We start from the raw sequence: 19,195 nt of genomic DNA, 5'->3' as shown, positions 1-19,195 counted from the left end.
ATGCTACCATTTTAGAGCCCTATTATATTGCATTTATCATGTCACATTTCATAAAATAGTAGTACTACCAATTAGAATGAATATTCGATCTCAGTTTCACTATTAAGCGAGTAGTACACTAAACTTAGAACAGTACCAAACTTCATTAAGATTTATATTTCCTTTTTCCGTTATGCTCTTTCCTATAAGAAAAAGTCAAAGGTAATAAATGCTTCTTTTAGTCCTCCCCATAAATCAATCTTTAACTGCAAACAGGTTTTTATCATTACCAAACACTATTCTTTCTCTGCCAGTAATTTATTCCTGTTTTTTTTGTTTGTGTGTGTTCCAGTGCTACAAGTGAATAAATGACGCTAAAACTCAAGTTAGTGACATTTTGAAAACAGGCCAATGAGTGGAGTGCTCATAAATGAGTAAGCAAGCATAGTTCATAGATTAACTAGTAGAACTTCAAATACCAAATGTAATTAAATGAAATGAACTTTCCAGTATTGTCTTGATATTTACATTAATGCCAATACATTCCTCTTTATAATACATTCTGATTTGATTTGGCAGTTTCTTTCAGATGTACATACCATAAGTCTTAGGAAAGCAAATTATTCTTTTCACAAGGGACAATAAAGATTAATAAAACAAATTATGAAGCTGTGTGTGTTTTGTGCTGGTCTTGTGGACTCAGGATCTTGCTGCTGCTATTCCTGAGCTTTTTTGCTGAAGGCTACATTCTACCATTTGAGTCACAGCTCCACTTCTGGCTTTTGTAGTGATTAATTGGAGATAACAGTCTCACACCCCACCCCGCCCCTCGTGGAGGAGGGGTGGGTGGAGTTGTTGGCTTCAAACCTTGATCCTGAGATCTCAGCTTCCTGAGTAGCTAGGATTACAGGCATGAGCCACTGACACCCAGCTAAATTTTGGAGCATTTTTAATGGCACACTTGAAAACATTGGTCACATTTTTTATAATTTTTAAAGTATCCCAATTAGTCATAATCTAATAAATCATCACCAGACTTAGACTTTGTCCAGGACCTTTGCATTCAAATCTAATTAAATTAATTATTCAAGTAATAGATAAAGTAAATATAAATATTTAAGTTTTTGAGACAGGGCCATATTTTAACTTAGAAATACAACACTTGTTAGTGGCAAATTTTGAAACCTTCCTTGGAGACATTCTATGTGTACCTGCATGTGCATACATATACATTAAGTTTTATAAGAACTATGTTTTGAAAGTTTGGGTTCACAGATTTATTATAGTGACTATGGGGTCCTCAAAAGCAGGCACAGCTGGCTAGTTTGTGAATTATGCTGTAATATCAAGTTCAACTGATTACAAAGAATAGAATACCCTGTCACCTGATACTTAGAACGTCCAACACCATAGTATATATCTGATAGCTTCACTATCAATTCAGTAATTTTTAATATCATTACCCTGTTTTTTTAATATATATAATGCAAAAGAAATACTTTTTATACTCAACAATGTAATTTCTACTACAATAAAAAGGACACAGACACAATCCTCTTTTTTGCAGTATAAAAGGGACTGGCAGATGAAGTCAGCATTATAGACACCACTGAACCTGGATTTTATAGTTGCAGATTTTAAGTGCCTACTCAAAGTTTAACATGACACATAATTTACAGAGCATAATTCTATTTTAAAGTATTCCTATATATACTCTCATATCATGCCTCTGATTTCCAGCAGAAACATAAATGCTATCATAAATGAAATCTTTCTTTACAGAATAAACTATGAGTCATATCAAAATGTTTTAATTCCCATCTAAAACAAGCTGTAAATTAGATTTTAAGTAAGAATTCTAGGTATATAATTGGAAATGTAAATAATCTGCATGTAACTATAAATTAAAAGATTGAGTTGAACAGTACCACAGCTACTTAGAAAATTCTACCACGCACAGTACCAGGAGAGTAACAAAGACATACATACATATGTGTAAATATATATATAACTTTTCTATTGAAACCTTTTAGATTTTTATAGTTTGAAGAGGTTTTTGCTGTTAATTCATAAAACACACACACATATATATATAACCAATCTGATACAAATGCAATCTAACATATGATTCATAACAAGCAGCAGTGTGGCCCTCTGAGTTATTACCAAAAGAAAACATTTCTAATATAGATTTCTATTAAAGAATCTTTAGCAATTTTCATTAATATCATCACTTACTGAGTCCAAACATTAAATGCTTTTAATAAAATTTAATACACAATAACGTGACTTCTTCAGGATAGTTTTGTCACTCATGTAACTTAAGTTCACATTATACACAGAACAAAATTTTTCAATTACTGCTCTGAAAAAAATCAGAGATATAGGTACAGTATTTTAGGTATGCAGCACTACTTTAGATTCATGAGAGCAAGCATCTGTCATGATTTTCTTCAAAAGGAAGACTGTAAAAATAATAAAACACTTTCAAAATGGTAGCATATTTGGTGAAAAATAGAAAATATACTAATATAATAGCATTTACATGTTAAAAACACAATTGTTTTGTAGTTTTAATGTGTTCAACATGAAGAACAGCTTCTCTCTTTACAATTGCCACATTTAACAGTTATCAGTACAACTGATTCTTCTGTTTTATAAATTTTGCAGATTTTCTGTTGTAATCATTTTTTGCAAAGTACAATCTACAGCACAGTGATTTAGAATTAAAGGTAATATTTTCACATTTTAATTCAGCTTTTACAATGCTTCGGAAGCTTTTGTTTTTATTTTTGCTTCAAGGTAAGAGGTAGATTTGGTAGATTGGGCATGTCAGACTACTGCCAAAAATGCAATTATTGACAGCTAATCTGTTATTGTGCAGTTTCCAAGAATACTTGAAAAAAATTCAGAACCATTATGTAATACTTCATCAAAATTCTCCTATTCAAGCTTTAGTTAAATAATTGCATAATGTGTTTAATCGTTCACAAAGATATAAAAATCCAAATAACAAAAGGCAGATATAGCCATAACAAAACAAATTACCAAGAAACAAACAAAGAACAAAAACGTATAAGCAAAGGTTGCATCTGAATGGAAACTTTTGTTTCATTTTGCTTGTAAAAGTGCATCAGATTCATTCTTTTCCTCCATGTTCTGACACTGGCAACATGGAAGAGATCCTAAGCTACCTTTTAGGCATTACTTTTTAATGGTCCATCAAGTTAAAGTTGAAAACCTTCCATTGGTGCTTCCTGCTGCTGAAAAACAAATTGTTGCTGGTTTTCATCCACCTGAGGTACAATGCTGGAGTCATCATCTTCTACACCAAAATAATGTTCAATCAGATCAAAAGCTTTCTGGTAAATTTCCTGGTTTTCATGGCTTTGCAGAAACTCAATTTTATCCAGTCCTATTATAGAAACATAATATATAAAAACACAGTATTAGTTTTGATAACATTTAAATCAAAATAATAAATCAACAGCATCCATCTACTCCACTGGCAATAGGACTATTTTCAATTAATGTCCACATCAACTGCCAATCTATGCCTTATTCTTTAACAATGAGAGTCTGGGGAAATAGGATGCGAAGAGGATCACAGTATTTGAGGAATAGGAACAGGAACACCAACCACCCTGCTAGGACCTCCACAGGTCCTTTCCAAAGTAATTACATTAAAAAAGAAAGCACAACAAAAGAAAGTGACAAAACTTCAATGAACACATCAAAAGCTGAGCTGAAGGTTCTTAATAAATGCAAATCATTTGCAAACCCATGACATCTTTTCACTACAACATACTATGTATGGCTAACTGCTACACAACTTATCAAAAATGCAATCTATAAATGAAATGGAGAAACTTCATTCCGACGTGAAAGGCCTAGTGAAAGGCCCTGAGTTCAAACACCAGCACTGCATGAATTAGTCAATCAATCAATCTACATATATCTGAGTAATGATAAGGTACTTTTTCATTTAAAAGTAAGTCATTTACAATAAATCATTTATAGAAGAAAGAGTAAGCAAAGTAGTCACATCTATACAATAGAATGCCACAAAATAGTAATAGAATTTGGGATCAAAATAGTAGCCATAATAAGGAAATATCTTAAATTGGTAATTACTATCCTGTGTTTATATAGTGTTTTAATCAGTAATATATAACGCAAAATAAAGGCAATGCGATTTTTCTGGGCTTCATTTAAAACCCATAGGTAAAAGTTTGACTTGTCATAAAATATAAGGAGATTTAATCTAGAAAAGGGAATAGTCAAATAAGTAATAGATTTATACTTAACTAAATTTTATGAGTTAAATACTTTAATAATCTAATCAGAAAAATCTGGTTACTAAAAAGATTAATTTGCATCAAATGACCACCAGTAACAGCAACTTTGGAAACTCTGAAGACACAGAATTAAACTGAGTACTTATTAAACATGAATGAACAGAATTTGTCAACTAAGTAAGAAAAAGTCCAGGAGCCATATCAAAGTAAACAAGTACAAACAGTTATTTCAAAAGTTACAGTCAAATATGTAAATGGACAAAGTACAATAAATACTTAATTGGAAGGACAAAATATACTAGCATATGGATAGTACATACTTTTCTATAAGAAATAAGCCAAGAAATGCACTTAAACTAACTTGAAATAGTATTTTGCATCTGCTACAACAGCAGCTCAACAATTATGAAGCTATGGACATTTCTACAAAACCATTGACATTCTGAGGTAACGGGCTTCTAGAAAGCAGAATAAAACCTATGGGAAGGTTAAACTCAACAATTCTATTCCTGAAAATTTATATCAAGATACTGATTGAACAGAAGAAACAAATTTATATGTAGAAGGATATTTATTTTAGCATATATAAGGTGGCACACAAACTAATGTAAAACTGTAAGTATATGGCTAAAACTGTTCTCAATGCTCACTCAATATAACACCATGGATCTTGTAAGCATGAATATCATAAAGAAGCTGAGTTGCCAGCGGTTCATACCTGTAATCCTAGCTACTTAGCCTGTACCAGCCTGGGCAAGAAGTCCATGAGATTCTCGTCTCCAAGTAATTACAGAAAAAAATACGTAAGTGGTGCTGTAGCTCAAGTGGTAGAGTGCTAGCCTTGAGCAAAAGGAACTCAGGGACAGCACTCAGATTGAGTTCAACTCCCAGGACTGGCAAAAAAGAAAAAATCATAAAGAAATGTATGTCTTAAAATATTAATAAGGAGAACATAAAACCAGATATGTACTATAATCAGTCAATATTTCTGCATAAGAACAATGTAAAAATAAAGCTAAATAGTGAAAATACATGGTTAGGAAAAGTTATAGGTAAATTTGCTTTTACAGTAAAAACAATTTATGGCACAAGGGGAAACTACTTCAGACAGGTAATAATTAACTAAAATTACATATTTTTAACTAATAGCTTACCATATGCTTCTTCAATGTGAGCACAATATGGGTTAATGCCTACTCCATTCTGCTTAGATTCTTGTTCTCCAAGACGTAATATATTTTCAAGTCCATTTAAAGCCACTTGCACTATTTTGGAGTCCATTACAGTCAAAAGGTCACAAAGGGGTTTAATGCAACCTAAAGCTACCAAATACCTTTAAAGAAATTTAAAAAAGAGAAGTGGGTAAAATTAAAAAAATTAAGACTTAATAAACCCTGTATTTTATAATAACAAAAACATTCTTCATAACAAAGCACAAGCAGTTATGAAAAATATTTCTATAAAAGCTTAAATATTACAAACATCTATATTTTTTGGTTTTTTTGTTTGTTTTTTTTTGGGTCCGGTCGTGGGACCTGAACTCTGGGCCTGGGCGCTGTCCCTCAGCTCTTCAGCTCAAGGCTAGCGCTCCACCACTTGAGCCACAGCACCACTTCCGGCTTTTTTCTTTTTGCTTATGTGGTGCTGAGGAATCGAACCCAGGGCCTCAGGCATGCAAGGCAAGCGCTCTACCACTGAGCCAACTTCCCAGCCCCAACAAACATTTATATTTTTTATGTACACAGGAACCTGAAATCCTATATTCTATATTCCTCTAAAATAACTAGTAATAAACAATTTTATAAATACTAAAAATTATACACACAGGCAAACTGATACTTGGATTTGTTTCTGTATACCATATCAACACTAAAAATAGTAGATTCCACTCTTTTTTGTTTTTTTGTGTTTTGTTTAAGGTGAGGCTTGGGCTGGAAGCAATTATAATATTCTTAAACATGCTACATTTAAGAAATGCAAGTGATGTCCAGAAACAAGTCATCCTGTAAATATTCATAAAAATGTTCATTGAAATATTACATTCATTTCCTAATGTTTCATTCTTTCCTAGTTAGCACGTTTTTCCATTCTGTCTAATATAAATGAAGTAACTAATCTGTTCACTTGGCAAAAAGTTCATATTAAGCACAAAAGTTAAGAACAGGGTCTGAAGTCAGACACCATGAGTCTTAATTTCACTCTTAATTGTATGACCCTAAGTAACTACTAGATATTTGTTTCCCATGTTCAAGTGGGAATAATAATAGTGTCAATTTTATAAGGCTATGAGAATAGAGTAAAAGCATTTAATAAAAATTAACTTTAATAAATGGATGTACCTTCACTGGAGCACATCCTTCCTATATACTGAACTATAATTAAGCAATAATATTTGTTGAATGAATAACTACTTCAGTTATAAGACATAAAAGTACCTGATTGCTGGTACTTAACAACTACAAGTGGAATGTAGGCCAAATATAATCTGAGTTCAAGAAATTCTAACTCTAGCACAAGTGGCTCAGGTCTGTAAATCCTAGCTACTCAGGAAGCTGGGGTATAAAGATCACAAATGAAGCTAGCTAGTAGAAAATTCTTATCTCTAATTATCAAAAAGCTAGAAGTGGAACTATGGAAGTGAGAGAGCAAAAAAGCCAAAAGACAGTGTCCAGGCCCTGAATTCAAGCCCTAATACTGACATTTAAAAAAAGGAAAAATTTAAAGCTTTCTTCTCCTGTATGTATAGTTAACAAGATGACAAAAATGGTTAGAAAATCATTTATCCATTAAGACACTTGATCCAAATAATAAGCTTAAAAGATCATACATGGAAAATAAAATTAAGTTGAAAAATAAAAAAATAAATTGAAAAAATACGCATCTAATTGTAGACAAGAAAACATTCAACTCAAAGCAAATAAATTAGTATTCCAATATAAGACCGAAGGAATGATATTGCTTCATTACTACTTTATTAATGACACAAATGAAGTAGGAAAAACTGATAAAAAGCAATGAGGTAATATGGAAAACATAAAATAGAAACAGGTAATATAATATCACTATACATAAGTTCTGAATTTAAGGGAACAAAATAATAGCACAAATGCCAGGAATAGGACAATGACTTGGCTGAATGCAGTGGTATATGCCTGTAATTCCAGCACTTAGGAGGCTGAGGCAAGGCAGTAAGAGCACTAGGAACTCAAGGCTAGCTTGGGTTACATGGGAGCTCCTGTGTCAAAAACCAAAACCAAACCAAACCAAAATCCATAAAATCCTGTGAACTATAAAATACTAATGTAACTTTAGTCACTTTAAGAAACATAAGAAAGGCTGGAAATATGGCTCAGTGGTAGAGCGTGTGCTTAGGATGCATGAAGGCCTGGGTTTGATTCTTCATTACCACACAGAAAAGGCGCTGTGGCTCAAATGGTAAAGTGCTAGCTAGCCTTGAGCAAAAGAAGCTCAGGGACAGTGTCCAGGCACTGAGTTCAAGGACTGGCAAAAGAAAAAAAAAAAGAAAAAGAAAAAGAAAGAAACCTAAGAATTCTTGAGTCAGGTGGAGGAATCTTCAAAGTAAGATTCTGTAGGAAATCAAACTTTTATTTGAGGCACAAAATGGAACTTGGTTACTGGAGATAAAAAGATAGAAAATACAGTTCAAAAGACTAAAAAGTTAATACTGATAAAAAAATATGGTTACAAAAATGATTAACAGTGGCAAATTTTACTTGAGAACTCCAGGTATCATTACTATGCTGAACAGTTTAAATGCATAAATTTCACTTATGATACTAGTATTATTGAACTTAAAAAAATAAAGACACTAGAATCAATAACTCTGTTAAGATCACACAATTTTTACTAAAGTAAAATTTGAAACTAGTCTGATTTAAATGCCCATTTACAACTACCAGTTAAGTTAGTAAGAAGCTTAAATTATAAAAACAAAAAACAAAAACTAGTACATATGAAATATAACTAGAATAGGAAAAAAAAATGCCACTAGTTAGCTGGGTCAGTGGCTAATGCCTGTATTCCTACTCAGGAGGCTGAAATCTGTGGATTGTGATTCAAAGCCAGCACTGGCTTAGCTAAGTCCATGAGACTCTTATTTCCGATTAATCAGAGGAAAGTGGCACTGTGACTCAAGTGGTGAATCACTAGCCTTAAGCAAAAGGAGCAGCAAAAGGGACAGTGCAAAAAAACAACAACAAAAAAACACTGGTATGACAATTAGGAATACAGAATCATTAAATGTGTACTTCACTTTGCCTGTAATTGATATTCAAATTTATTAGTCACTTTTATGTAATAGTGTTAAGATTTCTATGAATATGTTTTAAAAAAAAATTTGCCAGTCACAGTAAGTCTGATATCAGAAGGATTTTGACCAAGGGTACTTCAGGTAAACAGGAGGTTTGCAGTCCAGGACAGCCTTGGGAAACAACAAAACTTTATCTCAAAAAATCAACTGATATAAAAGGCTATAATCATGGCCTAAGCAGTAGAACACTTGCCTAGCAAGTACCAAGCCCTGAGCTTAAACCTCAAATAAAAAAGAAAAACATTCATGACAGTATAATTTGAAAATAAACAGTTTCTGTTCAAATTAACACCATTCTGCAAAAGAGGATGGTGCTAATTATCATTTACATTTTTTTAATTATGAAAGATTCAGCTAATATTGTTTCATATTAATATGTGCTTATATAATTATGGGCACAGAAATGTTAGTTTCATCACTAAATAAGGAGCATGTTTTAATTCAGATCCTGTCTGATTTACTCCTAAAAAATTGTCAAAACTTAAATCCACCTTATTTGCTCTGGAGTGCCTCCTGATGTTGCATTAGTTATAGCCCAAGCTGCTTCTTTTCTGGTGCGAAATTCTGCTTTCTGAAGAATCTCAATCAAAACAGGAAAAATACTTCCATCTATAACAGCCTGAGAGGAGGATGAAAAATGATGCAACAACATTAGTACAAAACATTTTCTAAAAGCATTACTAAGTAGAGATGTACTGTTTTTTTGTTTTGTTTTTTTGCCAGTCATGGGGCCAGAACTCTGGGCCTATGCGCTGTTCCTCAGCTCTTTTCAGCTCAAGGCTAGCGCTCTACCACTGAAGCCACAGAGCCACTTCCAGCTTTTTCTGCTATGTGGTGCTGAGGAATGGAACCCAGGGCCTCATGCATTAAAGGCAAGCACACTACTACTGAGCCACCTTCCCAGGCTCAAGATGTACTGATTATAAATACTTAAGTATTTCCAAATTGCCATAAACCTGGGTCAGGTTTCTAACAAAATCTTTGAAACTATTTGATCTCTAATCTGCCAACAAATATGCAAATACTTTCTTCTTAAAAGGAAATTACCTTTATTATTTTGTGTATGTCTTGAGATACATTATAGCCCAGGCCAGCCTTAAACTTGGTATGGTCCTATCCTAATATCTGCATGCTAGGATTACTGGTGTGCACCACCATGTCTAGCTGGAAATTATCTTTCAAAAGAATAAAGATGATGTCAGTATAACTTGTGGAGGAGATGGGGAAAAACAAGTCGTTTAAGGATTCAGGTGGACCTGTTGCAACAATGAGAAGTACAAATTGTCATGTCAAAAACGAGCTTTACAATGTCGGGGGGGGGGGGGGGGAGGGGGGAAGGATTGGGTGTGGGGGGAAGGGGGGAGGCTGGGAAGGGAGGTGAAGGGTAAACAAAGGAGGAGGCTACAATGCTTGGTAAGAAATGTATGCATTATCCTGCCCATGTAATTGTAACTCCTCTGTACAGTATGTTCACAAATAAAATAAAATAAAAAAATAAAAGAATAAAGATGAGCCAGGAGCCAGTGGCTCACACCTGTAAACCTAGCTACTCAGGAGGCTAAAATCTGAGGATCACGGTTCAAAGCCAGCCGGGGCAGGAAAGTCCCTAAGACTCTTGTCTCCAATTAACCACCAGAAAACTGGAAGTGCTGCTGTGGTTCAAGTGGTAGTTGAAAAGCTGAGGGATAGCACCCAGGCCCAGAGTACAAGTCCCATAACTGACAAAAACAAACCAAAAAAACAAACAAAAGAATAAAGATGATAAGGGTAGGATATAAGTCTTAAAGACAGTAAAGCACAGGTATATAATTGATACAATGGAGACATTCACCAACCCAAGGAGCTTGATAAGACCCTAATAAATCATTAAAATCTGAGAGAACAACCTAACTTACTTAAAACTGAAGAAAAACCATTACTTTCTAAAAACTAACAATTACACTGGGCACCATTAAGCATTTTAATAAATGTAATTACTGTTCCTCACTAGAATACCAAAAACAATGCCATTATTTTACAGGAGGAAATACTATGCTCTTTGAAATACTTTTCAGGAAGGTTCTTTCAAAATACATCCTTTTTTAGTGATAGCAGTACTATTCTCTACAGTCACTGATAAAATGACAGCTTTTGTTCAAAGTAACATTTGTTCTTGTCTCAGATAGGTAAGGTATTTTACCTGAATCTGAGCTCTGTTTCCAGCAGTAATGTTAGAAACAGTCCAACAGGCTTCTTTTCTAATTGACTCCTTTGGGCTACTCAACAAGTGTAAGAGACAGGGTAATGCAGAACAATTCAAAATTACCTAGAACAAGTTAGAAATGGAAACAAAAAGTTTTACAGTAAATAATCTATACAGAAATGTATAATTCCTATTATACAAATAGATACATATTTCACTACGCACACACATATGCAGCAATCTAAAAGCAATCTGACATTTTAAAAAATCCTTAATGGCCAATGCTTGTGTCACACCTGTATCCTAGCAAGTCAGGAGGCTGAACATCTTAAGTATCAAGGTTCAGTCAGCAAGGGCAGGAAAGTCCATGAGACTCTTATCTCCAATTTTCCACCAAAAAGCTGCAAGTAGAGCTGTGGCTCAAGTGGTAGAGCACACAAGCTAAGCAACAATGCACAGGCATTGAGTTCAAGCCTTAGGACTGACACACACACACACATACTCTCTCTCTCTCTCTCTCTCTCTCTCTCTCTCTCTCTCTCTCTCTCTCTCTCTCCTTGATGAAGGCTAGGTGTATTGCTCAAATAGTAAAATGCTTGAGTAGCATTCTCAAGAATTCTAGTTTCAAGCCAGGTACGGGTAGCTCAAGCTTAGGTAGGAAAGTCCACCCAACAAGCTGGAAGTAGAGTTGTACTTCAAGAAACAGAGAGCTAATCTTGAGCATATAAGCTCAGGTACAACGCCCAGTCCCAGAGTTCAAGCCCCAGGACCTGTACTTATACACATACACAAAGGAGAAGAATGCTAGGTTCAATACTCATAACCATCCCCCATACACACACACAAAAAGAAGAAACCTTAATGTGCAGAGTAAGTTTTATTACTCTACTTCTTAGGTAAAGATCTACTTTATCACTATACAAAGGTCTTTATTCCCTTCTAATTCTTTTTTTTCCCCCCCGTCAGTCATGGGGCTTGAACTCTGGGCCTGGACACTGTCCGCTCAGCTCTTCAGCTCAAGGTGAGTGCTCTATCACTTGAGCCACAGCACCACTTCAGGTTTTCTGGTGGTTAATTAGAGATAAAGAGTCTTACAGACTTTCCTGCCCAGGCTGGCTTTGAATTGCAATCCTCTGACCTCAGCCTCCTGAGTAACTAGGATTACAGATATAAGCCACCAGCACCGGTTCTTCTAATTCTTTATGTTCCTATATTCAAAAATGATTTAAATTTTGGTAAAGAATGTAAAGAGCACTGTAGTAAAAATTAAGTTGAAAATACACAGTGTTTTCATTAAATGGGTATTTTGATAGAATAACTATCAGTTACCAGAATCAATTGCTTATTTACTTTGGTGATTAAATAGAATTTAAAAAGTTAAAACTAAAAAAAAAAAAAAAAAAATGTAGGCCAGGTGCCGGTGGCTCACACATGTAATCCTAGCTACTCAGGAGCCTGAGATCTGAGGATCTCGGTTCAAAGCCAGCCTGGGCAGGAAAGTCCGTGAAACTCTTTATCTCCAATAAACCACCAGAAACTCAGAAGTGGTTCTGTAGCTCAAGTGGTAGAGCACTAGTAGCCTTGAGCTGAAGAGCTGAGGGACAGCGCTCAGACCCAGAGTTCAAGACCCATGACTGACAAAAACAAAACAAAACAAAATGTAGACTAGAACTTAAAAAAACAAACAAACATACTTTTAAGATGGTAAACACAAGAGAATCCTGATACCAAACCTTAATTTGATGTCTCATCTTTCTTTCAAAGACATACACATATACATGTAGCTAATCACTAATTCTAGAATTATTTATTTTCACCGTGCTATTTTTAATCCCATTTGAAACCTATTTACAATCAGTTACCATTTAATGTTTCTGGTTAGGTTTAATGCTTTTTTTTTTTTTGCTTCCAGTCCTGGTGCTTGAATTCAGGACCTGAGCACTATTTGTGAGCTTCTTTTTGCTCAAGGCTAGGACCTTACCACTTGAGCCACAACTCCACTTCTAGCTTTTTTGGTGATTAATTGCAGATAATTGTCTTACGGACTTTCATACCTGGGCTGGCTTTTGACTTCAGTCCTTACACATGTCTGCTTCTACATTTATCATCACAAAAACACTTTCTATTTAAGTATTTCTCTACTTTTAGCGTCTAGTTTTAGTTCTAACTCCTGTATTTCTCTACTTTTAGCATCTAGTTTTAGTTCTAACTCCTTAACGAAATTTAGTATGCTGATCTTCTTCAAAAACTTTTACAACATTTACTGTCTGGTCCACTGATTATTCATATATACATATCAACTAGGTTTATTTGCTTTATTTAAATATTTTCTCCTTAATTAGATATAAATTCCTGAAAGAATATTTATCATATACTTTTTTTTGGGGGGGGGGTGGTACTGAGGTTTGACTTTAGGGTCTCCTCTTTTCTCAGCTGGCAGTCTCCTACTTGACCTAACACCTCCAGCCCTGTTTATTTCATGGATATTTTGGAGACGGAGTCTTTCAGACTTTTCTGCCCTGACTGGCTTCAAACCTTCTGAGTTGCTAGGATTACAGGTGTGAGCTACCAGCACCCAGCTTATCATATATTTCTTTGGATCTACAATAGTATTTTCCTAAACAGATGTATAAACAGATTACATGTTATCAAAAATATGCTCACTGCCCTGAATGCATAAAACACTGTAGCACTTATTATAAAGTATATACAACTAAGTGGTATGAAACATAATAAACAAAACATAGCAACTTGTCATATTAAAGTTTGAACTTACCTGTGTTTGCATATCATCACCAGTCACAATATTACCAACTGCTCTTAATGCAGGTGATACAACTTTATAGTCATTGTGCCTAAAAAATAAAAATTTGACCTCATATACTAAAAAATTTTAATTTAGAGAAAATTACACAGTACCAATCCCTCTATTCTGTTCATTCAGTCATTTCATTCACATTTTACTAATTCCAAGTAATTAAAAAGAAAAAAACAAACTCGAGGCCATGTGCTACACCCAAATAGTTATGTCACTCCAGTCTGTCATAATCAAAACAGTTCCTCAATCTTCCTTTGATTTTCATAATCTCATCATTTTTGAAGATCACAAGCTATTAATTTTATCCAGGTTTTATACACACACACATTCTTCTCATGATATTGAAGCTAAATATTCTGTGAGCATGCATGTCAGTACTCAAGGCCTATATGTTCTCATTTTCTTTTTTTATTAATATTCTGACACTGTACTACTTCAAACATGCTTGTAGTCAAGCTTTTTTCTGGTTAATTGAAGCTATAATCTCAAAGACTTTTCTGCCTGGGCTGGCTTCAAACCTCAATCCTCCTGTCTCAGCCTCCTGAGTAGCTTATAGGCATGAATCACCAGCACCTAGCTTATAGTGTCTTTTAAACCAAGTTTTATTTATACGGAAATGCTATTCTTTTAAAAAGAAAACAGCTAACCAGCCTGTTAAAGACAAACGTTATAAACATTATCTTTTATACAAGTGAGATATTAAATGATTTTTAGTACATGACCTTTTATACAAAATTATTGCAATGAATAAATCAGTGATTGTTAGAAAAGAAATAGTGTTCTGTATTTTACTGTGTCTCATATACCAAGGCATTTATACATACTTGTTGAATTAAATCTTCCTTACTCAGAAGAAAAACATATAAAAATAAACAGATTAATTTACAAACTAATTTGTAAATTATAATAGTTAAATTTGTAAATTAGGAGTTTAAGGTTCAATTAGGATTATAGCTACTCTGTAAAGTGTATGACTGGTAATTTTTTAACTACTCTTTAAGACAGTGACTTCTGAGGAGTTCTTTACTGGGCTAATCTTATTACAAAACTATACAATTATAAAAGCATAAATTATAATTACATTAAAAGTTCCACCAGTCTTACACACACTCCAGAATCAATGACTGCTTGAATTTTATCATTGGGTCCATCAGAGAGGTAAGAAAGGGCCCAACATACATCTGCTAACACATCTGAGTCACTGCTAAACAATAATCTTGAGAGGACATTTAAGCAAGGTGAAACCTGGAAGGGAAGAAAGAGTTAAATTTCAATTTTTTCTTTATTCAAAACCAGTTTTCCTTAGGCAAATTTATAAATTCAGCTTAAAACAATTAATCTTATAAAAATACCAAAGAAATTAAAAGTCTTTCAAAATTATCATCACATATATGAACATGCAACTGATTATAGGTGATACTGATTCTTATGTTGAATAAAATATGTGGTGAAGACTTTTCTAAATAATCAAAAATATATGTGCTATCTCCTGTCTTTGTTAATATCATATAAATACTCCTCAAAACATATATAAAAACTGTGAGGGGTCTAAATACTTCATGTTTAGTGTTTACTGTAACAAACATGGAATTGTTGACCTAAATAAGTTTTACTTCACTCATTACATGAACTTTACTAGAAATAAATCTAATCCATTTGTGGAAAAGTTATAGAAAATATAAAAGTAAATGTACTTCTGAAAGATGTTCAAATAGCAGTCATTAATAAACTGTATTCTGTTGTTGTTTTGACAGGTTGCAGTGCTGGTTGACCTAGAGTTTTTTTTCTCTTTTTCTCCTGTGATTATGAGGACTGAACCTAGGACCTTACATGCCAGGCAAATGGTGTACCACTAAGCTACATCCCCTAATCTGGCCTCAAGCTCTCAATCGTCCTGCTTCAGTGCTACGAATACAGGTATGCATCACCAATCACAAACCAGATATATTTGCTCTTAATGTAATAGAACCTAAATCTTCAAGCAAAATCAAAACTGACCAGGTCTGGTGGTGTACATGTATAATTGTAACACTTAGTAGGGCTGAGATAGGAGAACTGTTAAGTTTGAGGCCAGCCTGGGCTACAGAGGAAGACTGTCTCAAAAATAAAAACAAACAAAAATGAAAACAACAAAATAAAAAATCCAAAACTAAACACCTAAGCAGATTTGTAATCCCTCTAAGTATAGCTACTTTAATCCTTATTAACGTTAAAACTGATTAGTTGTAGAGGTAGGCAACACCTTTCAAATGTCTTCATTTATAAAATGGGAATAATGTACTAATAAATTTATAAGAGTGCATATACCATCTAAGAATAATGCCTGGCATACAATAACCACTGAAATAATCATCTTTTTTTTTTTTTACTCACATGATGAGTGTTCTCTTTTCCTTAAGGTTTTGTCAAGTTAATTTATCCTATAGTGTCCTTCCTCAGATAAGAGCTATAATAGCTCTTCCTCCACAGACCTATGGATGCCTCAAACTGTGGATAATAGGGACTTCAATATATTTTGTATTATTTCTATACCTATGGATAAAAAAATTAATGTATTTTTTTCTAACTAAACTCTATCATAGTGTTTGTAACTGTTGTAGATTAGTAAGCAGAATAAGCACATCTAGATCATTCCTCAATAATCATGCCTCCATCCCTGACAAAAATACCTTCTTTAAACAGTTATGCATAAATGCAACTTTAAAAACAGATCTGAGTTAGAAATCAAAGTTAGGTGCCAGGGGCTAGGTCTATAATCCCAGCTTCTCAGACGGCTGAGATCTAAGGATTACGGTTCAAAGCCAGCTCAGGCAGAAATGTCCATAAGGCTCTTCTCTCTGATAAAACTATTCTAGTAAGAAGCTAGAAGTAGAGCTGTCGCTCAAGTGGTAGAGTGCTCACCTTGATCAAAAAGATCAAGGACAGTATACATGCCCTGAGTCCAAGCTCCAAGACTGGTGTGCGAGCGCGCGCGCGCGCACACACACACACACACACACACACACACACACACACACACGCACACACACACACACCAGAATTAGCTGATAAGTGCCTTTTTATTGAGTTAAATAAAAAGTAAGCACTAAGTTTCTAGAAAAAATATCTAGTCTTACAATTAAAAAAAGAAAACATTTCTGCCCTACTATCTTGTTAGAAACAAGGAAAAGAAACACATATAAACTTCATCTTTGTGGAGACAAGCAGACATTACAATCCTGTCTACAATATATTAAGATGAAAAGTTCCTAAAAAGAAACTGAGGTAGGAGTATACTAATTTACCTTCCAGCAAGTGCCTTAGAAATCAGAGGCTTCAAGCATCACAGAAGGCAGGGGAGACAATGCTAAAAATGAAATACTGAGTAAGGACTTTAGCTCCAAGTCAAGCTTACTATACATGTAGGTGACTAGCATTCTCAAGGCCATAAAAAAGTCGAAGTTAATTATAAGGAAAATGGACAACAAAACGTGAAGTACAGTAACTAAGACATGAGACAGAGAAAGGGTGAAATGCAGCAGATGGGATCTATGAAGATTCAGTAAAAGTGCACCCACAGATTGATGAAAACCTCCTTCCAATGCCCAATTTTAAGATATCCAGAATCTAGGTAAATTTCCCATTCTATAGTAGGTGTTAAGAAGGTTCTTGTTGAATATTTGCCGAAATGATCTATTGCTTTAAATAAAATACACAGGGGAATTGCATGCTTATGAACAAATGTGGATTATGAAATATTTTAACAGGAACCTCTGGCCAATTTCTAAGGAAGAGAAAAATGATGCATGGCTAGCTACTAAGGAGGCTGAGATCTGATTATGATGGTTCAAAGCCAGCCCAGGCAAGAAAGGTCCGTGAGATTCTTTATCTCCAATTAACCACCAGAAAACCAGAAGTGGTGCTGTGGCTAACATGGTAAAGTGCTGGCCTTGAGCTGAAGAGCTCAGGGATAGCAACCAGGTCCCATGGGCAAAGTCAAAAGCAAGATTTGCTAGACTGAAATAATCCAGATGACATAGATAGTACACACCATGTAGGTAATATAGATGCTTCCTGAATGTATTACTTTGAAAAACTTCAAATCCATAGAACATTTTCAAAAACACTCAATGCTAAAAACATCTATATACCATTCATACAGTTAACAAATACTCTCTTCCCAAATTCATTCATGCATGTACATGCATACACATATTTTTCCTTTTAAAAACTAGATATGAGAACCAGTTATATTCACACACATATTTTCCTTATTTTTTATTTTTATTTTTTTGGTCTGGTCGTGGGGCCTGAACTCTGGGCCTGGGCACTGTCCCTCAGCTCTTCAGCTCAAGGCTAGTACTCTACCACTTGAGCCACAGTGCCACTTCCAGCTTTTTTTTTTCTGCTTATGTGGTGCTGAGGAATCGAACCCAGGGCCTCATGCATGCAAGGCAAGCGCTCTACCACTGAGCCACCTTCCCAGCCCTTTCCTTATTTTTTAAAAACTAGATCACTTTAAAAATTAGTTACAAACATTATTATGGTTTAGCATACATTTTTTAAGCACAAGGAAATCCCATTTTTTTTACTACAATATAATTATAACATAATTTAACAGTGACACATTATTATCTAAAGGAAATGTCACCTTCTGATTTTTAAGCTAAAAATTATGATATATAAGCCAGGTGCTGGTGGCTCACGCCTGTTGTAATCCTAGCTAATCAGGAGGCTGAGATCTGAGGATCCCAGTTCAAAGCCAGACTGGGCAGGAAAGTCCGTGAAACTCTTATCTCCAGTAAACCACTAGAAAACTGGAAGTGGTGCTGTGGCTCAAGCGGTAGAGTGCTTGCCTTGAGCTGAAGAGCTGAGGGACAGCACTCAGGCCCAGAGTTCAAGCCCCACAAACAATAAAAAAACAAATTATGATGAAAAATCTAACCAAAGATTATTTCATGTTATGTATCTTTAATAGGACCTTAAAAATAAGGCTTAAGAAAGTAGTTATATATAGTAAAACTATACTCTTTGTAGGTATGCAATTCAGTATGTCTATTTCAGGAATGTAGATTTTTTACTAGAAATGTAAACCATCATCCAATCAAACTACAGATATTTCTATCATTCTGAATAGTTCTCTTCTTGGTAGTCAATTTTCTTTCCTCAGGCATTTCTCAATAATATTTTTATCCTAAGTCTGCCTTCTCCAAAATGATTCTGTTATATGAGTGGAATCATGCAAGATGCAGCATTTATGTGTATATTTTCAGTTACATTTATGCCTATGAGGTTAATGCAAGTTACTGCATGGACTAGTTTGTTTCTTCATAGTGAGTTGTATTCTATCATATAAACATACCAGCTTATTTATCTGCACACCAATTGTGCATATTTGCATTGTTTCCAGTTTTTGGTTCCAATGACTAAAGCTGCAATAAATATTTGCATGTAGGTCTTTTATAGACATACTATTCCCTATCTCTCGGTAAGTATCAGACATAAGTATGCTGGACATTTCATACAAAGTATCTATGCCATTTTATATTCCCAACTTTACAACCACAGACCTGAATGAAACACCTTAATCTTTTATTTATTTTTTTTTA

At 34.4% G+C, this 19,195-nt stretch overlaps 1 protein-coding gene across 6 annotated transcripts in view; it reads right to left on the bottom strand.

The window, feature by feature from the left end:
- Positions 1–1,520: 1,520 nt before the first annotated feature.
- Positions 1,521–19,195, bottom strand: part of Kpna5 (karyopherin subunit alpha 5) — a 35,238-nt gene continuing 17,563 nt past the window's right edge. For all 6 annotated transcript variants that reach the window (XM_042696213.1, XM_042696164.1, XM_042696298.1 and 3 more), the window contains 6 exons: positions 14,689–14,852; positions 13,566–13,644; positions 10,787–10,912; positions 9,099–9,226; positions 5,432–5,610; positions 1,521–3,394 (listed from right to left, as the gene is read on the bottom strand). In XM_042696213.1, coding sequence (XP_042552147.1) covers positions 3,207–3,394; positions 5,432–5,610; positions 9,099–9,226; positions 10,787–10,912; positions 13,566–13,644; positions 14,689–14,852 — 864 coding nt within the window. In that variant the 3' untranslated portion in view covers positions 1,521–3,206. The remainder of the gene's footprint in view (positions 3,395–5,431; positions 5,611–9,098; positions 9,227–10,786; positions 10,913–13,565; positions 13,645–14,688; positions 14,853–19,195) is intronic.

The sequence above is a fragment of the Dipodomys spectabilis genome, unplaced genomic scaffold (genome assembly GCF_019054845.1).
Source record: "Dipodomys spectabilis isolate Male_0828 unplaced genomic scaffold, ASM1905484v1 ptg000001l, whole genome shotgun sequence".
Taxonomy (NCBI): Eukaryota; Metazoa; Chordata; class Mammalia; order Rodentia; family Heteromyidae; genus Dipodomys; species Dipodomys spectabilis.
Note: the sequence above shows the minus strand (reverse complement) of the source record. Positions and strands in the feature narration are given on the sequence as shown.